The 22,915-nt window shown below is 44.2% G+C and overlaps 1 protein-coding gene across 2 annotated transcripts; it reads right to left on the reverse strand.

The window, feature by feature from the left end:
* Positions 1 to 683: 683 nt before the first annotated feature.
* Positions 684 to 22,113, reverse strand: brpf1 (bromodomain and PHD finger containing, 1). 2 transcript variants are annotated; one of them, XM_049582048.1, is made up of 16 exons: positions 21,881 to 22,113; positions 19,814 to 20,601; positions 19,270 to 19,459; positions 18,883 to 19,170; positions 17,676 to 18,193; positions 17,380 to 17,569; positions 17,153 to 17,284; positions 14,350 to 14,478; positions 12,628 to 13,027; positions 8,916 to 9,224; positions 8,540 to 8,818; positions 8,308 to 8,455; positions 5,849 to 5,982; positions 3,309 to 3,424; positions 3,058 to 3,212; positions 684 to 1,804 (listed from the first exon to the last, which is right to left on the reverse strand). In XM_049582048.1, exons 2-16 carry the CDS (start codon positions 20,554 to 20,556, stop codon positions 1,621 to 1,623), a joined length of 3,915 nt encoding a protein of 1,304 aa, XP_049438005.1. In that variant the 5' UTR covers positions 20,557 to 20,601; positions 21,881 to 22,113; the 3' UTR covers positions 684 to 1,620. The 2 variants fall into 2 exon arrangements, with proteins under 2 accessions (XP_049438005.1, XP_049438006.1); XM_049582049.1 differs by lacking the exon at positions 21,881 to 22,113 and adding an exon at positions 21,177 to 21,332.
* Positions 22,114 to 22,915: the final 802 nt, after the last annotated feature.

A 22,915-nucleotide genomic window follows, 5' to 3' on the forward strand; every position in this document is an offset into this window, starting at 1 on the left:
TGTGGGCAAGGGTTAAGTGGTAGTGAACAAGAGGGGGGGGGTGTCTTAGGATTGGGCCTAAAAAAGCCCGACAATATTGTTTGTCAATACAGCTTATCATCTCTGGTAGACACAGGGTGCTAAAATAATCCTTTGACATATTGAAATCTTATGTTTTTAGCCAGCTACAGGCATTTTGTTAGCATTTCAGCCCTTGGTTGCACAATGTGGTGCTGTTTGTTTTCCCCTTGTGTGACATGTTGTGCACTGTCTCTGTCTCATTTACTTCTGCGTCTATTAACAGTTTCAGCAAATATGGCAGAAAGTTATTTTCATAAAAGTTGCCAACTGTAGCTTTATTTCCTTTAAGTATGGTGAAGAAAAGGCTGTGGTTGAGTCAGGCTTCAAGGTGTCAGGACACATTCAGTGTAACGTTATAATAAAAGAGGAAGTTAACTTAACCATTTAAGCCGCCAAACACCATAAAAACCTTTCCCTGCAGTGTCTACAATCCTTCCAAAGAAACTCTTATCCTGAACAGTCATATTTAATTTCCTTGCAAAGAGGTAATTAGCTGATAGGAATCTGAACTTAACTTGACATCTTACACATGACAAAAACCTACAGGGTGAACAAACACAGTCCACTCTCAGACACACAGTGACCACAAGGCAACCCACAAGGTTAAAAAACTCAATTATTTTTTATTAAACTTCTATCTTTATGCAATCTGTATATATAAAAGTTCTAAAGCCATCAGCCTGAGACTAAGACAGACAGTGAGGCGATCATGTGTTTCAGTTTAGTCCTCATTATTCATAACCAGCGGCCTGTGTGACAGACGTATGTTAACAAAACCGTAAAAACTGGAGACATGATGAACACAGAGTGACAGACAAAAAAAAAAAAAAAAAGAAAGGACCACACAATGATGTCTTGTGTAGCAGGAGTGATTAGAAGTAGTCCATGATAAAAGGAGCTTGTGGACCTTGATAAGGAGTAAGCAGAATAAATAACATTGACGTTGGTTCAGGCTGCAACAGTCTCTCGTTGTGCTCTGCTGACAAATGACTGGACACTAGCACCAGGACTGTTTTTTTTTGTTTGTTTTTTTCTGAAGAGGTGGGCGACGGATGTGAAGATGTGTTGGGGCGATGGCCTTTGCAGCCGTACCCAGTGTGTGCACTTAATGTACACTACAAGCGTTTCCCTGTTGAGATGTAAAATGACACGTGTGACGATGCCAGGGAGAGGCAGAGCTGTGTATGCATCATAGTGTAACACTGTGTTCGTTTTCTGATTCTGTAAACCATCATCTCATTTGTTATTAAACATATCTACCACATACGAGGAACACTTTGATTGGTGACTCTGAACATAGCATATTTTTCCATCATTATTAATTCAATTTTTTTCAATTCTCTTAAATACAATATTTTACATGTCAGATTAAATACGGCTTAGTGTGCATGATGTGTGTGTGTGTGTGTCTCAGGGGCCGATGTAGTGGATTTCTTCCCCCCACTCTATGCTACTGGCACTGTTTGTTGTGTTCTGTGACGGAGGGCTGGGCTCTCGATAGAGAAACGTATACTCCACAACACCTGCATGGACGTAAGGTGTGTGTCTGTGTCTGTGTGCTCAGTCGCTGTCACTGGTCTCGCTGCTGGGGTCTCCCTGCACCTTGCTGCGGTGCTGCATGGCGCGGTGGTAGGCCACCTGCACTGACTTGCGGATGTTGGATTTCCTGCCCTCCAGCATCTTCTCCTTGTCCAGCTCCTGGTCCACCCCGAGCGGCACCAGCTTGGAGCGCGGCAGCCACTGCCTGGATACACACAAACACACACTGGAGTGTTAAATAATTTCCAATCAAATAGAGTCACAGCACATTTAAAGGAACAGTTCCCCCAAAATTAAAAATACATTTTTTCTCCTTACCTGTAGTTTGAAAAACTCAACAGCAATGTCTCTTTCAAGAAATCACGACCTTGTTACTCAAGATAATCCACAGACCTTGTTGTGAGCAGTTTCATATAGGAACTATTTTCTTTCTACCAAACTACACCCGTCAACTGCATCACCATGCAGAAGGAAATATGCATCTACTGCTAGCTCTCCTAGCACCACTGAGCTAACTAACTTTACAGCTCAGCTGAGGTATACACCATTCATTTTTATATCTTACACTATCACAAGCCTTTCATCCGTGAGTAGATGCACACTTCCTTCTGCTTGGCAATACGGTTGGCAGGTGTAGGTTGATAGAAAGAAATGGTTCCTACATGAAACTGCTCACAACAAGGTCTGTGATACATCTTGAGTAACTGGGTCATGATTTCTGGAAAGAGACATTGCTGTTTTTCACATCTATGTTTTGACACTTTGAGCACCACAATCAGTGCCATCCAGTTCCATTATATTGGAGAGAAGGCAGACATCTCTACGGCTGATATCTCCCAAACTCTGCAACTCACATCAAAACAGTCAAGATTTATAAATAGCTCTACGGGTAACAGGAAACCTAAGTATTTTTTTTTTTTATTTGGGCTGAACTGTCCCTTTAATATACAGTGAAACATGCAGCAAAAGCTAATTACAGGCTGAATTATTTCATGTGGCACCTGGCACTTGTGACTTTGGGCACTTTAGAGAGCACAACCTGAAAGCGGTTAAACGTCTGACTGCCCTCTCAACAGGATCATCAAGGCGGTTAAGAGTGACTGCTGTCATCATGTTCCTCAAACATTGTTTTTCTTCAAACTTAAAAGCAAACATTGAGCATGTGATTGCGAAGCACGCGGTGACCTGTTTTTTTCCGTCCTCTTCTGTTCTCAAAAACCACGTTTGCCCTATTTCTGCTAAACGTTCTGCCGTCTCGCACTTCAGAAAAGGAGATCAGTTTCCTTTTGAACCACTGCCTCAGACTAACTTGTATGCAGACATCCAGTAACAGCAGAAGCCTACTTTGCTGGCGGCTGCTGTTTTACTGTACTCATCATTTTGGGAAATAAAAATAGACGGTCAGTGAGAACAAACAAAGAAGAGAAAAACTGAGATGAAACGAGTGCATGCACTGACCATGTTCTCTTGTTGTCAAAGAAGAGGACCAGGAACAGGTGCTCCCTGGCCTCCTGGGTCATCTGCTCCCCTAGTTTCAGCACATCCAAAGGGGGGACAGGGATCGGGACACCCCGGTGGAACACCCCCTCCCTGGGCATCTTGGGGTCAATAATCTGCAGGTGGCAAGAAGAAGGTCAGAGATGCCGTCATTAACCTGCACACTGTCCTGACTCTGTCTTTGCAATCTGCAGTGTCCACTTGTGTCTCACCAGAGCAGGATACGAAGGATAGCCTCTGCACTTGGCCCACACCAGGTCCAGAGCTTCCAGAGAAGAATAGTCATCAGAGGTCATCCAGCATCCTGACCTGGCCCGACCTCGAACCACTGACGGGAAGGAACAGGAGGAGAGTCACCATTGTGCAACATCAAGATACACCCTTTTCCTGTGAAATGTGAAGCTCTAGTTCCAACAAGATTGGACGAGAGCTGGGTTGGATGCCAAAACAAATGATCTTGGTCGGCGCTTGAGTTTGAAAATTTAACTCATGGTGAAAACTGATCTATCTATCTATCTATCTATCTATCTGCATTTTGTTTTCATCATTTATGAATTTCCTGTCAAATTCATAGAAAATAAACAACAGCAGCTGCCATGCTTACGTCTAATGTTGATAATGTTTTCTGTGCACCTATGCTGCTCACGAGTGATTCTCAGCTTTAACTTTCAGTAGCTTTGGGCTTTTGAATATTTAAAGCAAACAACAGAGAAGTGACGTCCCTCCCTTTCAGTGGACCACCATGGGAAAAGTATGCACAAGTCAAGAAAGTCATAGTTCATACGTAATTTGACAACACGAGTTGCATGGGTGACATAATTGGGTCTCTCACTAAAGCTACGATGCCTGTGTGTTTCATAGCTGGATGTACTGTTCTGAAACTCTATTAGGAGCCGGAACTTGTTAAAATAAATCAAAACCTGTATGACTGGACCATGTGGGAATTTAATGTGAAAGGACAGACACAGGAAGAGGCCACGCTCAGCAGTCAGACAGGAGTCAGGTTACAAACCAATCATAGCCGACAGATATCTTTCCCTTCTTCTGTAAATATTCAGTCTGATAAATACGGAGAAGTTGATCATGTTAGTGCAGGGCTACCCAGAGCTTTACATCTTTCCCACGGACAATAGGCCTACACACTCATCAACAGCTCCTGGAAGAGGATCCGCTCTGCACTCAGGATTTCAGGTAGGCTATACTATGCTTGCTAAGGTTGCTTAGTAACCTTAGATGATGGCTGCCGTCGCGCTCTTACAGCTGGCACAGAAAAGGCACAAGAGTAGCGCCCAGCGCCTGACCTCACATTTCCAGGCAGTTAAAGACATGGCATGTGTACGGCCCCTAATTTCCAGGGCTGGTACCTGCGGTTATTCCACGGGCTAGTTAATAACATGTCGGGCAGGAAATCCAAAGTGTGGGATCATTTTGAGAAGGTGAAGGACGAACCCAAGGTGATATGTAAACTCATCTTCATTGGTCGACTACAAACACGACGTATCATCTGAAACATGGAAGTAGCTACATGCCCATTAGCCACTTAGCACAATCATTACTGCTTTGCCTACAGCGTCATTAACAGGCGGCTCGCTCAGTGTGTGACGTGCACTTGTAGATAAAATATAGGCCTATATTAATGAAGGTTCATTAGTACGGTTTTGTATTTCTCTGTGTAGCACAGTGTTAACAATGTTACTGATACTATTCTTTCTCACACCTTCAGCTCAAACCATTGTGTTGCCCCACCCAAAAAATATAGTTTGATAATTAAATTAATATCGTAAACATGAGGACGACTATTGGTCGACTAGGGAAATTCTTAGTTGGGGGCAGCCCTACATCTTTCGCTTACTGGCTTATAAACAGATCAGGAGTCACTGGATAAAAACATCAGGTAAGATAGCGTAATATTTGTGTGTATACCATGGTTTAGTTATTAAGATAGCTAGCTGGTTTGGGTGACTACATTGTGCGAGTCAAGGGATATATTCATTGAGGGATTTTACATCAAGCTAAACAGTACTTTTTTGATTTGCTGAATTATATTTTAAATTGTCAAAACGTGTAATTCATGACAAAAATCAAACAGGATCAAAAAATGACTTGTCTCGCTTCATTAACTACTGTAGATATTTTTTCAAAAATAACATCCCATGGGGGACACCGAAAGTGGAAGGACTTCATAAACCACAGGTAAACAAATAAGTAGCCATGTCCTGTCACTGCATATTATAATATCTTTCCACGGTGTCACTTTGCAGAAATGCTGCACTTTTGTTAGTTATGTGCTATCGCTTACATCTATTTGGTGGAATAAATGGGAAGTTTTATTTCTCTTGGTGTGGATTGAATGAAAGTGTAAAGAAAAAAAAGGAAATTCAATGTTTCATTTCCTTAAATTGGGCTCTAGGCAAATGCAATAAACAGAAGTCAGAGATCAACCTTTAAGAAATGTCAAGTTATTTATATCACTTCAATTGGTGAATAAGACTAAACCAGAATCGTGACAACGTCATTACTAATGTTTCCTCACTGAGTCACATCACCTGAGATTAATAACGAGATTGGGACAGATACTAAGATACTGCAGCGTTCCTCTACTGAACTTTCCACTACATTAATATTCAATTCATTCTGAGAAGACACTGCCTGTCGACATAAATAGAAACTAATTGTGTATGCGCTGACACATGGATGCCTGTGTGTGGATGTGGGTGGGGTGGAGGGTTTGACGATGTGAAAGCATGCTTACAATGTGAAACGCTCCGCGATCCTCCGACTGAGTAGGAATCATTTTCGGTGCCCGACGTCTCCTCGCTGCTGTCCTCCTGGAAGGCAGAGCGGGAGAAGGACGCCTTTCCTCTGCCCTGCTTCGACGGGGTCGTACTAGGAGAGAAGAGAGACAGGACTATAAGGATCTGTTGAACTTTATGACACCTTCACAATCTGACAGGTCAAAGATGTTATCAACTACTACAAAATACAGCTAACCACGCTTCAGTAGTTGATAAGCTGACTGTTGTGGTAAACAAGAGGATTCTGATGAGCTCATTTCTTGTGGTTTTATACTGCTATCTGTTTAGCGCTGCTAAAATCAGTAACGCCTGGTACGCTGACACTGCAACATTACATATCAGCATCATCTGTAGCTACTTCAAAGGAAGAGTTTGACATCTTCTATCTGTCCATTAACTGTAAACTATCTTAGTGTAGCATGAAGAAATCGTGAGTCACAGGAGAAATCAGCTGAGTTGTTGAAAATACCTACCAGCGCCTTAAAAGCTCAGTAATTAGAACTCTGTATATTGGTTTCATAATCTGTACGTAAACAATCATGACAAAATGACGAGTTGCCGTTTTACAGGAGTTGCATGCTGGAACTGTTTCTTAAGCCACGTTCACCAAACACTTTCGGTATGGCACCTTTGAAACCAGAAGTAACCCTTCAGACATGGTACCTAGACCCTAGCGTTTCCACCACAAACAGTACCCTGAAATGTGGGCGGGGTTGTTGAAACTCACTGCTCCAGCTAGCACTCACTGTAGATGGAACGTCTGCACCTCGTTTATCGTCCACAGAACGAGGCCACATGCCAACATTTTCAGAACAAAATAAGACAGGCTGCAGTGAGAGTCTCTCTCAATGGGATATTTAAAAATAGTAGGTTTGTGCATTTAGTCCTTCTCAGGCAAGCTCAACCGGCTGGACTCCACAGGAAAAATGCTCGGCAATGCTTTTTTTTCCTCAGAGGATTAGAATATACGCAGTTCACATAACCCAGTCGAAACTGATCTATATATATATTCTTAAACGTTGGAAGAAAGTAACAGACAAAGTTGTCATATTGAAATTTAAGGTGTGCTGATGGATTCATGTGGTTAAGTCTCAACTCATTAAGTAACATTACAAGTAAATGTTCCACCTTAAAAGTTGCCGGCTGTCGGCCCAGTGAAGTTTTTTTTTCTCCTCAGATTACATCACCTAATTTTATAGTTACAGTTTACTAACATAAGACTTGCCACGGTATGAACAGTGGTTACAAAACCAGCCAGAACTCTGTCCTGAGCTACTAACCAATCAATGGACTGCAGTGTTCACAGCTCCACCTTTTAGTACCAGATCTGTGTGCTAGGTACCCCAACAGAGGGGGGACCAAAAATCGGAATGGTACGGACAGTTCCGTTGGTATCATCCACAACTTCTCACAGTGGAAATGGAAAAAATGAAACTGAACTGAACTCAATGGAAACGGGGCTTTACTGACCAGCGACCAGGTGTGGTGACTTCCTGGAGTCTCTGCTGGCTGCCTAGCAACATGACAAAACTCCAGAGAGTCACTGGCAGAAGAACCCGAGGGGACCCCCTCGCAAACGAGATGTCGCATCTCAAGGGGTTTATCCCGTTAATAAAGAAATTTCAAGTCAACTCCTCAACAGGCTTAAGCCCAGTTCAGACGAAAAATCCGCAGTGAGACAAAACCTTTAAAGAATGGTGCAGAGAAAAGCTGCAGCAGGGACGACCGTCTCCGCTCGACTCAAGCCAGCTGATGGCGTCACCTGCAGTGGCTGGTTTTGGAACGTAAAACACGTCGCCTGTTTCAACAGCCAATATGCTTGTAGCAAAGTCAGCTGGTCAAGTCAGTTACTCACTGTCAACAGGCGGCGTATTCGCTTGCCATTACATTCTCTGACAACAGCCCTCTGTCAGTGTCGAGCCCAAGTCTGTCTCATTTATATCCCTGCGGCTCTTGACACATCTGTCAGAGTCCGTGTGTTGCGTCGGGCAGTGGGTCACTGCTGCTGGCTGTTTGTGCATATGTCACACCCACGTACTCAAAAAACTCAAAAACAAGAGTGTTGTAGCTGTCGAGGCGATACACCGACTCGTCTGGTCGCAATGGTGTAAACTAGGAGGTTTTCAGAATGTTGCAGACCGGCGCATTTTAAGTAGTCACAAGTTTCAAGTCGTATTGAATCTTTTGGTGTCAACAGGACTTTACAGAACCACTGCTCTGACATAAATCCACCTAATAAAGTTGGTATGGCGAATGTGCCACCTGATAATCGCTTACTCTGTCTGTCTGGGTTAATCTGAGCTTGTTTGCTTGAAAGAGCTGCCTGTAACGTGGAAATAGGGCTGACAGAGTGCTAGGAGTCACTCACACTGTGTTGTACATTCGAACAATGAAATGATGTGTGTGCACTACTCACCTGGTCCTGTCAGACGCTGCACTGCTGCTGCTGCTGGTTGTGGACTCAGAGTCTGAGCTGGAACGAGGGAGACGAGACTCACTTCTGTAAACACGGAAACTCTCCGTCACTGGCTGGTTTCCTCCATCGAAACCATTACTCGGCAAACCTGATGAAAAGAGAAAGAGGGAAGTCAGTGTGTGTGACTCAAAAATGTATGTTGGGGTTTATTATGCCTTGCGATCTACTGTACCTGGGAGCAGGTCGTCGTTATCACTGTCGCTGTCAGAGCTGGAGCTGCTGCGGGGGCTGCGAGGCCTCTTCCTCTGTCTGCTTGGTGACAGCAGGGGCAGCTGGGGGGGACCGATGGGGCTTTGGCTCAACCCCGCCCCAGCGTAGCCAGCATCCCGGTTCTTAGGGGGGCGTCCCGGCCTTTTGGGGGGTCCGGCCATTTTTTGGTTCTTTTTGGAGAAGAGGACAGATGTGCGACGGCCCACTTCTGGAGCCAGGGCGGACGAGGACACACTCAGATCTTGAGGGGGCGAGAGAGAAAGTCAAGCAAATGTCTATGATGTCACTTTAAAGGCTATCATCATTTTTGTGCATACTGTACATCTTCCTACACACACCTTTCCCACCAATCTCCTGGCTGCTGCTTTCTCCCCCCTCATCGTGGTGTCCTGACGAGGACGGGTGATGGGGCAGGGAGGAGCCCCGCTCTCCTCCTCCCACAGACTCCCGACCCCCCATACCGGAGCCTCCCTCCCGCTGGTGCGCGAGCTTCCTCTTGATGACGCTGATCTCCTTCCTCAGAGCTTTGGCTCTACGAGACTGGCCGATGCTGTGCTTTCCCGAGCTGACCTCATCGAGACGTGCCTGCAGGTAATGCAGCTGCTCCTCCAGTGGAAGCCGTCGCCTGTTCTCTGGCAGGAGCAGATCTGTGAGAGGCAGGGATACAGAGGCTGTTAAACACCTTCAGAGACAGAGAGAAAGGAAGTTTGAAACTGAATGATTGTCATGAGCCACCTATTGGTCAAGAGGCAGTACTGTGCCAAAACTCTTTTCTTACTCTGCAGTCTATTTGTTTTAGGCCTCTTACTCCACATACTGTTTGTAGAAAGATAAACTGTTGTATATCCCGACAACCTTTCCCTTCTTTTTAAACTTGATCCCCACTAGACTCATGACTCATGTCAAAAGGACCAAAGCCCTCTGCCTGACTACCAGACTACCACCCAGAACTCACCTCCGCCATCATGAAGTGCTCAGAGCAGTTAGTCAAATCCTTCATCACCCCTTTTCTTCCTGACACTTCTGTTTGCATACAGGCCAAATAGATCTACAGACAATGCCATCACCCTAGCCCTCCATACTGCCCTCCCACACCTGGACCAGAGGTACACATGTGAGAATGCTGTTCATCGACTAGAGTTCAGCATTTAGCACCACTGCAGGGGCCTGTATCACGAAGCAGGGTTAATGTCTTAGCGAGGTAACTTCAGGGTTAACCCTGGGTTTTCGGTCTCACGAAGCCGGTTCAGTTCTTATCGGGGTAGATCACCATGGTAACTTACTCTGAACGGCTATCCTGCTCCGGAGCAGGGTAAGTTCAGGGTTGAATCTGATCCTATAAAAAGCACCACCCACTGGCCAATCAGCTGTTTGGAAAAAAATGACTCCGCTGACAGAAATGCAGCCCAGTCATGATGGGAAGTTTAATTCATTTGATTGATTTTGATTTGAAAGTTTATTTTGAACATTAAAAAAGAAAAGAATGCAACAACAACAGACAATGAAAAGATGGTTCAAAAAGGAGTGGAAAGAAGTCGAAATTTCATCCCACCCCTTCATAAGAAAGACACTGATCATTTGCGGACACTTAAAAGCACCATTAATTAGTGCCAACATTTTGTTTTGTTGGAGGAAATGATCCCTGTTAAAGATAATGGGCCTAATTGACAGCTTTGCTGCCGGAAATGTGGAAAGTAGCCTATCATGTCTACACTTCATGGTGTTTGAGGGATTTTCCTTTTTGTTTTTTAAAGAGGGAGACTAGGTATATTTTTGCGCATGCAGCTGTTAATTTCTAACACAGCTCAATATCAGGATGATTTTATTCAGACTATCAATTTGGTGTTGATATGATTTAATTGTGGCGTCAGCTTTAAGCTTTATTGTAGCATATATAACGTTATGACAAAGAAGACCAATTTATCAGACGCAATGATGTTAGACGATAATACACGCAATTCATCTGCGCAGCATTGATTTCATGGGATTCAAGGGTGTGATCAGTGTCAAATGTACAGGTACAGGTACTGTAGCTACTTGAACCAATGATGAGTAATTTAACCTACACATCATTTTATTTGCTACCTTGTTTTGTCTTGATTTTTCCCTCTCTCCTCCTCTATTTCTTCTTTCCTCACCCGTTTTTTTTTCCTTCTCTATTATGTGATTTCATTGATGTTTTGACAGGGGAATTTCTTTGATGAGCTTTTAGTGGCTTCTAACTTCTCCGCCACTTTTCTTTTTTTAATCTTGTAAATGTTATACTGTCTGTTTATAACATTATGTGCAAATAAAGTAATCTAAACTAAAACTAAACATTATTCATCCCGTTATGCATTGCGACGCATGTTTCCTCCTCCTGCAGCTGCCATGGTGTTGGCCTTTTCTGTAATGTTGCTTTTGTCCTCCTCATATTTTAGTGGAATTAATCTCTGATCCTCACGAGAAATACTTTTTTTTCCCTCACATACGGCACTCTGTTGTGTTACCGAGTTGATATCCAGCATCGTGATACCGATTATCCTGATTGCCATTGTTAGGGTTAGTCAACCCAGGATAGGTCTGAGTAACCCAAGAAAGGTTGATCTCGCTTCGTGATACAGGCCCCAGGTAAGGTTGGTGCCCCCCAACCTAGCCATCAAGCTCAACGACCTGGAACTAGACACAGCCTTTTGAGCCTATCCAGATATGCACCACCACATCCTCCACTCTGACTCTCGACACTTAACCTTCCCAGGGCTGTGTGCTCAACCCTGTCTTGTACTCCCTGTTCCGAACAACTGCGTGACCACACAAAGCTCCAACACTGTGATCATGTTTTCTGACAAGACGACAGCCATCTGCCTGATCGGCAACAAGAAGACCTACACAGAGGAAGTCAGAGCCGTGGCATCCTGGTGCCAAGACAACAACCTCCATCTCAAAGTCCAGAAAACTAAGCAGCTGATAGTAGACCTCCATTTCCATCAATGGGACGACAGTGGCGAGAGTCAACAGCTTCAGGTTTCTTGGGGTTCATATCAGTAAGGACCTGACCAGGGGTGTCATTTATAAAACAATGCATAGAATGTACGTACAGACAAAAGCCGAAAAGGAAATAGTTTCTACAATCAGGCCTCCACCTGACCAGGACCAGGACCATCAGTGGGGACCTATATTTGTGCCCGACACAGTTTCTTAACTTCTGCACTGTTTTATGTCTCAGATTTTGCTTTTACTTGAATTATTTTCTTTTTTATGGATATTTATTGAGCACTGTTGAGCTGGGTTGCATCATGCACATGAGGAGAATCTTCAAATATGTTTTTCTCTGTAATCTAAAACATGCATGCACGACAAGATTTGAAAATAACGGTGCACGCGACAGGATATTATTAAGATTATCATATCAGCCAGAGGGAGCATGAATGCATCACCTCATCACGTGAAACAGCAAGCATGTTTGAAATCGTCACGGCAGCCTTGATGAGGTTTAAGACTGGATCTGTAAACCTCTCACATTACCAGATAATATGGATCAAACATCGGTGCCGACCAAGGTCCCAGACTGGATTTCTCCTCTGATTGATGGGAGGGGTGAATTGAGGATAAACTGGCCCAAAGCTCCTGCAGTCTGAGCCCAACTTAGGGTGCCTGAGGCCGAAAGATTTTCTTGCCAGCAACTTCTTTTCTATAATTGCTGTGCTGACTCGCGGTCTGCCCCTCTATCCCTTTGTGCCATCCACCCATCCTCCTCCCATGTCTCTCACAATCTCCAGTATTTCACTCACATTTGTGTGTTAAGGAAGTATTAATTTTCATCAAGCTTCCAGTCTGCCAAATGTTCCTGAATAACGAGTGTGTAATTTTAGAACATACTGTTTTGTCTCCAAACGCAAGGTATCAATTGGCCACCAAAATGTGGTTGCACAACCTAGAAACTCTCTTTGCCAAAGAGAAATCATTTCAAATATTTTGCCTCTCACCTATTTTTTTTTCACTTTGGTGTTAGAGAACAAATTGCTTTGGCTGCCACAAACCTCCCAACCAGAGTGAAAGAAACTCACTTACCATCTTCATTCGAGGACAAAGGCCGGTCTCGTTCCCTCTCCCTGTCTCGCTCTCGTTCTCGCTCCCGCTCCCGTTCCCGTTCCCTCTCCCTGTCTCTCTCCTGGTCGCGCTGGCTGTCCGGGCTCGGCTCTCGTGGGAGATGCAAGCCGGCCTCATAGTCGAAGCCTATCCGTTCAGCTTGCCGCCTGGCGGTTCTCATGACGGCCCCGCCCATCTCCCTGAGCCGGAGGGCGGCGCGGTAGAAGACCGTGTCCTTGGCGTTATACTTGAGGCAGTTGTTGACGATGAGGCCAAAGTCGGCCTCAAAGGCCTCGAAGGTGAGGTAGCGATGGGACTCCAGCAGGGTCCACATGGTCTGGAAGTCCATTGGAGTGTCGATGTGGTCCAGGTAGTCTGGCACCTGGAAGGTAGAGGGTAGAGATCAGGTAGAGGAATGACACACACGTTCTAATAAAATTTACGTACAGTGAACTTTCAGTGTTGATGTGAGTGTGTAAAATATGTAATTTTATTTTATCTTGTTTTTATTTTCTATTCTTTTGGCTCTTTAATGACTCTTTTGAATTGTACTTTGTCTCCATGTTTTTGATGTTTTACGTTGAGCGCTCTGAAATGCCTTGTTGCTGAAATGTGCTATTAGGGCTGGGCGATTTAACAGCTATGTGGAATATGTCGGTATATTTTCAAGCAAGATATAGATCTAGACAACACCCTTTTTATCGATACAGGGTGAAGCTGCATAACGCTGTTCTTCTGAAAAGCCACACCAGTGTTCATCTCTCCTCTCTCACACACTCCATCCAACTCACACACTCACAAGTTCTCCAGCAACACTCAGAGAGACACATTGCCACTCCTCTGTTTAATGTCTGTTAATTAGTCTACAGTGTGACATCGGTCTATATGTTTCACATGCTATTCTAAATCAGTCTGTGAGCACACATGCAGTATAGCACTTTTTTAACTCCCCTATAAAGATTTTCATTTGTTCCAACCTACAATGGATTCAAGCCTACTTGACACCTTTATACTCATGTTATAGTTTTGTGTCCTGTGCTGCAAACCTTTAAACCTCTGTAGCTCCAGTGCTATGTGCAAAAAGTTAATGTACAGCCCTGCTACTTATTTTATTTTATTTTTTTATTTACAACTTGTGCAGCTGTTTATTTTCAAACAGGGGAAAAAAATCCCTGTCTTTGCATCTTATTTTGATCACAGTCTGTTTTTATAAAAGTGTGTGTGACATCTCAAATGTGGCTTTGACTTGCAACTGAAAATGGATGTGTATCGCCATTCAACCTGAAAATACAGAGATATGAATTTTTGTCCATGTCGCCCAGCCCTATGTGCCTCACAGGTTGGGATCAGAGCCTGACCAATACTGTAATTTTGTTTTCTAAATTAACACACTAACATTTTTGGCAAGGATCCCTCATATTTGTAATTAAAGAGTTGTATCAAAGACACTGACCCAGGGTATTATACAAATAAATAGCATAGCCAATTTTCCCTGATGAGATTATTATAAAAATACTACTTATAAAGAAAAGGCAAATAGATAAAGAAGGAAGGGTCGATATAAATTGAATATACATCGTGTAATAATTAAAATAAATGGAGGCGACAAATAAAAATGTGGCAATGTGATCAGATTTAACAAATGACACTGGACACATAGCTGAAGTGAGTATGCAAACCACCTGAGTGTGTGTGTTCCCTTACCTCTGCCAGCGGTACAGGCTCAGTGAAAAAGTTGTTAGTGTCTCTCTCCTGTAACTGTTCTAACGTACTCCTCAACAGCACCAGGAAGGGCGTCAGCTGCATCTCCAGCGCCATCTGCTGCACTTTAATCTGAAAACACACACAGTTTTTAAACAATGTACACCTGCTGAGTGAGTAAACAAACATTGATAAATCTGTGCAGTGAGAACTTTGTCTGTGTGTTTTAAATGTATGCATGTTCCCAGAAAACCCGTATATGACTGCGCCAAGCTGCCAATACAGAAGGAAAGTGTAGAGATTTTATATTTCTTGGTGGATTGATGAACTGGTGTGTGCTCTCATGCAGACTGGAAAAAAAAAACAGCTAATGAATGCATTGCTTTTTCGCAGCTGATTCCTAATGATGTCAGCACTCCACAAAAGCACTTAACACTTCCACGCCACCAAGACCACAACAAGCAAATTATAAACCGCTGAGAAAAACTGAAATAAATTAAGAGTGCAAGGACGGAGAAAAATAGAAAACATATTACTGAAACAGCTGAAATGGCTTTTAGATCGTATAAACAGTCTTTTATCTAATTATGGAGATGGTGTGTCATTGCCTGCACCAAAGCAAGTCTAAATTATAGAGAAGACTTGCACACCAACAACTATCGTTTATATCTCACTGGGAAAAACATTCATTCATTCGAACCTTTACTTAAGACTCAAGAAATGAGTTGAGGGAGACCCTCATTTTCAACGATGCCGAGCATGAACACAGACATTAAAAACAATCAATAAACAAAGGCCCAACATGCATATCAACTAAAAGAGAAATTAAATAATACAAAAAACAAACAATAGCAATAAATGCTCACTAAAAATAGAAATACAAGATGATAAACATGTTAAGGTGCAGATGAATAGTTCAAAGCATTTACACTCAATTAAAACAAGATCAGAAATAAGGAATTTAGACAACCATAAGGGCAGCAGAGTGTCTAGGTTTAAGGTTTTCACACATTATTCCATGTATAAGGAGCACTGTAAGAGAATGACATTCTTCCTAGTTCAGTTCTGATTAAGGGAACATGAAACAACAACCTATTCTGTGAGTGAGTACCACGATTATATGAGGTCAGAGCTAAAGGGATGAAATATAGGGTGGAAGCATCTGCATCAACGTTTTATAAATGAACAAAGACCAATGGTGTTCCCATCTCTGCCAAATGTGGCCAGCCAACCTTTCTGTAAAGGTGACAGTGATGGGTGCTGTAAGAATCACCTGTTATGAACCTGAGGGCTGAGTGATAGACAGCATCCAGTGATATCAGTGTAGATGCAGCAGCTTTTCTGTATAAAACATCCCCATAATCCAAAACGGATAAAAATACAGATTCTACAGTTCTACTTCTACGTACAAAAGGAAAACAGTTCTTATTTCTGTGCAGGAAGCCAAGTATTGTCCTCACTTTGGCAGTCAGAATTTCAATATGGTGCTTAAAATTAAGACTGTTGTCCAGCCAGATACCAAGGTATTTATACTGCGGGACTCTCTCTGTAGATGTGCCGTTTGCAGAATGAATATTGAAAGAATCAGCGGGTCTCATTCATGAAACGTGAGCAGGATGAATTTGTGTGTAAACTGTTCACAGAGGGAAATGGAAATGTATTTCTGCATTCATATATATGTTAGCAGCTCCAATCTTTTCGTTAAGTACTGGCAAAATCTATACCTGCTTCTGACTGCTCGTAGTGCCTGTGTAAATAAAATATTACACGTAAATGTTGCTTGTCATTATTAAAAACTACCAGTTTAATTCTTGTTGTGCTCTGATATGTTCATAATATATCATGTACGTTATGACAAGAGAAAACTTGAATGAGTTATTTAAATCTACTTAATACAAAACTTGAAAACGCTGTTCCCTGCATGAATAAAATAACAACTCCTCCTCTGCTATCTTTACGCAGCGCAGCCCCAAACTGCATGTCATTTTTGTTTGATTTAATTATCAGAGACACGACGTGGGAGACATAAACATTATTTCAAATTGGGTTTTGGTCTTAGAAGACTGGTGGATGTGGGAAAGCATTGCGGCATCTGTCTCTGCTCACACCGGACAGCTGGTGAACCCGAATCTGCCAGAGTTGGAGGGAGATGGTGTGGTTTTACGCCAGACCATCTTCAGTGTGTTATTGCCTACATTAGACTGATTAAATATGTTAATAGTGGTTTAATTTAACAACAGAGACAAAGAGTGACGTGGCTCACTGCAAGCACTATGGTTATGTAGCTGTCCATGACTGCAGATGAGGAAGACATGATGCTGCTCTGCAGGGCGCTTGATTTGCGTCCAGCTGACACAAGGGATACTGAAGAGGAAGGGGCAGGGGCTCGACTTGTACACTGTTGTCCGGCAAACAACACACTTTTATGTGAATTTTTTTGCATCGAGATTCATGTTGAACCATTTTCATTGGTCCTTATAACAGTGTTAACGGCACCTGTTACCTCCATCAGACCTTTGATTGGCATTCATGAACATACACACGTGCCTATGATCAAATACGAGTTTTTTGCAGCGTTCATGAATCCGGTGTAGATTTTTAATACTAAGTTTTTATGCGCAAATCTACTCACAGATCTACGAACACTTCATGAATGAGACCCAGTATAAGTAGCCTTGGTGAACAGCATCCATTTGGCTTTGTGTAAGTTTAGTACTGACTTACTGTTATGTAGTTGAAGTATTGTGCTATTGCCAGTGTTAGTGTTGTGATATCTGCGACAGAAACAAACTAATCTGTGTCTTACTGTCTCCCTTTTGAGTTTTTCCCTCTTGCGGATGAGCTCCACCAGCAGCCTAGCTCTCTCCAGGTCATGTCTCAGTCTCTGCCACGCCTTCAGCTGCTCCTTTAAAGCCGACTGCTTCTCCTCGCTGTCCCTCTGCAACATCAACACGCACAAACATGTTAGACAACTGAATGAACCGTGGACAGAATCACAGTTGCTGCATTTTTGTAAATATTCACACAGGTCACCGGAGGGAGTTGGGACTGAGGTTGTGGTGGGAGTGGGTCAATATGCCGTTGGGACTGCAGGTGGGTTTGGAGCCGGCGCAGCAGAGGCACGCCATTACGACTTTGCCTCTTCAGGGTCCAGTAGCTGTGAAGCCGCTGCATGAACTGGCTCTTCCTGGGTACTGTCAAGTTACTGGTGATTTTGCTCAACCTGGAGGGAAACAAAGACTCATTTAACTCTACCTTAAAAACATAAACTGATTTAAGTGCGTATTGGAGCACATACAGTACAGGTAAAACATGTAGTGTGTACATACCTATGGGGAGGTATGCAGGGCACAGACACTACAGGCGCAGCAGCTCTCCTCTCAGCTAAGATCTTCCTCGCTCTTTTCATCTTCAGCCTGGACTTGGCCTTCGCCCTCTTGGCTCGCTCAGAGCTCCACCCCTTGGAGTCGTCATCGTGGCCAATGCTGGGCTCGTCGTCCTCTTCCAGCTCTCCTTCGCTGTGAGACGAACCCATGCTGGCGCCGCCCACTCCCCCCAAAGGTCGAGCAGATCCCGGGGGCGTGTGGATGTCGCAGTACGCCGTCTTGCGGACGCTGAAAGAGGTGCCGTTGGCCCCGGTCTCTCTGACAGGCTCCATTTTCATGTAGAGGCCCGCCTGCTGGGCGCAGGTGACGTGGAAGGCTGTGTAACAGTTGGCTTTGTGACACTGGATGCAGGCTCCTGAACCTCGCTGCTTGCAGATGTAGCAGGTGAGCTTCCAGCGCGCGGGAGGAATGTGTTCAATACTGTCGATGGGCTCCAGAAAGACTGTGTTAGCGAAGCAGACCTGAGGAGAGGCAGCAAATTAAACACAAAACGGTTATGGTAAAAACAAGACGAAAGAAGCCATGCTAAACTGTGCATTAAAGGGATAGTTCAGATTTTTTGAAGTGGGGTTGTACGAGGTTCTTATCCACAGTCAGTGTATTACATACAGCAGATGTCAGTCAGCATGCTCCTAGTGTGGAGAAGCAGTTACAAGGTACCGCCATGGAAGCTGGGAAATATACTGCTGTGAATGGAGGCAGCAGCAAAACATATTTAAGCCACCTAGAAAAATCAATATCAGTTTTTGGTGGGGAACTGAAGCCTTCATATTGCTCTCTTCCACTGGGAGGAACAGTAATTTTAGCTTGCTCAACACAAGAGCTGCAGCTCTACCGCTGCCTCCATCAGTTATTTTGTTTATTATTTTGTGACTTTGGTGTTTAAAAGTGTTATATAAAATTCACCAAAGTTACACAATAACACAAACTAACTGATCGAGGCAGCAGAGCAGCAGAATGAGGCCATAGCAGCTTCCTTCCTCTGAAAGGGCAGCCTGCGGCATGGTAAAGTGGTGAAAAGATTCTCAATACACTTACACTCTTATTTATTTTTTGCTGCCTCTGTCCACAGCAGTACATCACTTAGTTTTCTTGGCGACATGCCTGCCTCTGACTGATTAACAGTGCATGTAGTGGTGTGTGGATTTACCTCTGGGATCCAAAGGGCACACACCACGTGCGCCCACCGTGCATCGTCCGTCTGTTTGAAAGCGCCGCCCTTGTTGGGACAGAGAGCACAGTCCACAGCTCTACTTGGCGACTGCAGGCAGCGGCGACACAACCACTGGCCCTCTGGGATGTAGGGCACACCGTAGCACTCTTGGTGCACTGCCAGGTTACACATGTCGCAGAACAGGATCACATTGCTGTTCTGACACTCTCCATCGTTGCAGATGCAGCAGACAGCGTCTTCATCGATTAGGGTGCTGGGGTCAGCCTGGCGGAAAAGAGGATAAGGAGAGATCCGAGTTGGACACGTTCTATTTATGTGTTAGTGTTCAAAGATCATTTTCCGTCAGCTTCCAAGTTCAGCTACCTTGTTGTGGCTCTCAAAGTACGACTCCTTCTCTAAGCGGTCCATGAGGTACTCAAAGACCTCCTGAGGGATGGGCGTCACACCGTCACGCCGCCGCTTGTCGTTCATGATGTCAAGCCAGATGTAGTCTTCCTCATCAATGTCGTACTCTACCTCCTCATCCAGCTCCTCTACAGATTTATCGATATACCTGCACACCATAGTTGGACAGATGATATTATTACATAATAATACATGGGTAGAGAAGAAGTGTAATGACTTGGGAGTTTAGGTTCGGCAGCACCTGCAACTTTCTGCAGAAAGAGGAAATAATGACAGAACGTTTTGTGGAATCTGAGGTCAAAGAATTTCCTGATAGATGACACAAACTAGTGACTGTGTGAATGGGTGTTTCACTTATTAATCACTCGCCAAATCTATTTCCTGTGAAGAAACATTCTCTACCCCATTGTAAATTGTCTTTAAAATGCCTGCCATGTATTTGACAACAATCCTGCTTCTCATTCTTATGCCTGCTATGTTTTTTTAATAACCAGGTTATTACCTATAGTAAGACGATGGCCGAGGAGGGGCATCAGGTCTCTCTTGGTCCAGTTCTCTGAACACCGCCTCAGGGAGCTTGACTGCAGGCCCAGACTGAGCGCTGTGATGATGAGATGAGCCGTCCTTCTTCTTTTCTTTGCTCTTATGCTTCCCAGACTTTGGGGTGGATTTGCCCCCATTAGAAGATGGGATATCTGGCCGGTCCTTGCCACTACCTCCCACCTCGCTGCCTCCAGCTCCGCCATCACTACCGTTACACACCCCTCCGCCACTGCCACCAGTACCAGATGGTGGAGCATCCTCCGCATCACTGTCTTCCTCTGACACCACATCAATGTTCTCAAAAATGCTAATGCGGTGGATACGTCCTTGAATCTCCAGCTCCACCATGCGCTGTGCCTGAGCATAGGTCATTGTCTCTCTGCCTGGGGAGTGAGAGTGATCCGAGCGGTTCGGGCTACCAGGTGTGTTCCCCCCATGTCCCTGCCCTCCACCTCCGTTACCTCCACCATCGTCCGTATCCCCTGACCCTGCCAATGAGGCACGAGGAGGTCGTCCCTTTCTCTTCTTCTGTGGCACAGCCTGTGCAGGAGTTGGGTTGTCGTGGTCATAGTGGTAAAGGTGATACTCAATGCCGCTGTAGCTCTTGTAGACCTTCCTGCAACTCTCCACAGGGCACTCGTAAGGGGGCTTGGTGGCCCGCAGGTTGTGGCAGAACGTCTTCACGTCAAAGTCCAGCCCCATTGTGCCAACAGCCACTGCTGGGACAGATGCTGCTCCAGTTTACATCTGAAAGAGGGGGGACAAGAAGGGAGGATCAATTCCAGATATTTAATTACAATACATTACTTACACAGTGGCTACTGTCACTGAACTGTGGCAGCAGACACCAGTCTAGACAAGTAGTGCCTGCACTGTGCACCTGTTATGGTGCAGTCACGTGACCATGTCCCTCACTCCCAGTAGGAAACAAATTGTTGTGTTTAGTTTCCCAGTAACAGGTGCAAGTTAGGTCAATATTTTTGCTTCTGTTCCCTGCTAGCTGCACTTATGTCCGGTTAACGTGCAGTGAAGCAAACGGCACAACAGTGAGGCTAGTTGACAGTAACTCCAAGCTTGTTTACAGCCCATGAGTCCTCAGTAAAACACCTCAGCACTAGCCACAATTCAGTCTCCAAAAATTAACCATAGTGCTTCCTAACCGAGCTAACGTTAGCTTTAGCATGTTTGCTGATGCTTCCCTCCCAAACAATGAAACATTGCAGCCTGACGCTGTTAGCCTGCAAGCTAACTGCGGCTAGCAAACAACAACACCAGCTCAGTGTGCGAACAGCAAAGCTACACAGAATACACACACTACTCACGGGTTAACGTGACACACTAGCCACAGCTAGCTTCCGTTAATTCATTTTAATCCACGCTCGGTGTTTCATTCAGCTCGGTAACGATAAGTAGGTTAGTTTAATTCGCGAGCTGAAGTGTAGCTGTAACACAGGGGCAGGCGTTAGCCACACAAAGAGGGGTGTTACTTCAACGCTGCGGGGTGTTCTATCATAATTAACGACAGATAACACACTCGAGTGATTGAAGTTTCACACACTGTAGCCTGACTGTAACTTATCTGACCATTCAGCCATCTACAGTGTTTCCCTCCAATGACCTCACCCTGTGGATCTCTGATACTGAGCATACTGAGCAGCAAAATGACAGTACATCTGATTTCACGAGGGTGCCCCCCCCCCACACACACACACACTGCAGCATGTGGGGTCTGGTTTATGACTTTAATAAATAGCTACAGTCGATAAAACAATTAACTATCATTATCTGTGGTGAGATAACTGTGAAATATTGAGCAATGCGAGGAAAATAGCCAGACATGCTTCTGCATCAGGGCTCTACTACTTCGTGTTTTCAGGGTACGGTGGGTTAAGGTTGGATACTGAAATTACCACAAAAATCACACCCTTATTTACAGTTTAATTGCCAAAATGTGACCCTATTTCCCACCAAACCAGCCTCCAACCGCTAAACGCTACAGATCTGGACTAACGTTATAAACACTTACTACTCCACGTTCCTCAAGACTGCGTGCTTCGGAAACCTCACAGCAGATCGGACGGGCTGCAGATCGATTTTTAATTCATTAGAAAATCCCAGGTGAGGCTTACAGGACGCGCAGGTACAGTGAAATGTGTTTATAAAACACTACAATATCCCGATCATTTCATTGTGTTGGGAATAATTCAGGAACTCGGTTGAACAAAAGGGGCAACCGTTGCTGTAACGTTACGCCGCAGACGCGGGTCGACACATTCGCCACACAAAGCGGGGTCTATTTCTTTGCTTCAGGAGATAAAATAAAACTCGTATTCGCGTTTAAACCGAGTTCCCATGGCTTTATAAATGATATTCTGTTTGGAGGGGTTATTAAATAATTTATCTTTAATTTTACAGCCAATGCTTTCACACGGGTTGTGTCGTGTTGACTGTTACGAATCTGCCGCTTTGTTTCTAAGATGTCTGCTGACTGAGTTGAGTGGAGTGTGGCCTCAGAGTGCGCGTGCCCCTTTCAAATACATATACAAACACTTGAACATCATCAATACGTTAAAAAAATAACTTTTTAAATTAATGGATAAATTATATATAATATAAATTTTATTATCTTTCATTTTATTTTATTTTAACTCTATTTTATCATAATTTTAATGTGATTATAGCCTCGAAAAAAGGCAATAAATACAATGCAACACAGCATCAAGCACAAAATAATATTTATTTCTCTCTCAACATACAGTCTGTGATTAGAGTGCAGCAGGGTAGGGTGGGGTAATGCGGTGGGACATACAGCAGGCAGAAGCAATCCCACACAGTTTGAATACAAGCCTTTGACAATCACAGCATATTCACCAGGGGGCAATGTTGTCCAGAGAGAAGTGAGATGAGCAGAGCAGGAGCTGTCAACACTCCTCCGCCGCCTCCTCATCCTCCTCCTCCTCCTCTGTGCATCTCAGCTCCTCCATCTGATCACTGCATCCAAATGAATACGCCTAGAATAGTTATTCCTTCCTCTGCTCGCCATGAGTTGGCAGCCGGGGAG

Source organism: Epinephelus fuscoguttatus, linkage group LG7 (assembly GCF_011397635.1).
Source record: "Epinephelus fuscoguttatus linkage group LG7, E.fuscoguttatus.final_Chr_v1".
Taxonomy (NCBI): domain Eukaryota; kingdom Metazoa; phylum Chordata; class Actinopteri; order Perciformes; family Serranidae; genus Epinephelus; species Epinephelus fuscoguttatus.

What these genes read in the sequence shown, in the direction of transcription:
- brpf1 (XM_049582048.1), bottom strand. Translation starts at nt 20,556, where the DNA reads ATGGGGCTGGACTTTGACGTGAAGACGTTCTGCCACAACCTGCGGGCC. An exon ending in GTGCCCTTTGGATCCCAGAG is followed by an intron (nt 18,194 to 18,882) that starts GTAAATCCACAC and finishes GCCTCTCCTCAG; the next exon opens with GTCTGCTTCGCTAACACAGT. An exon ending in TTTGACAACAAGAGAACATG is followed by an intron (nt 1,805 to 3,057) that starts GTCAGTGCATGC and finishes GTGTGTATCCAG; the next exon opens with GCAGTGGCTGCCGCGCTCCA.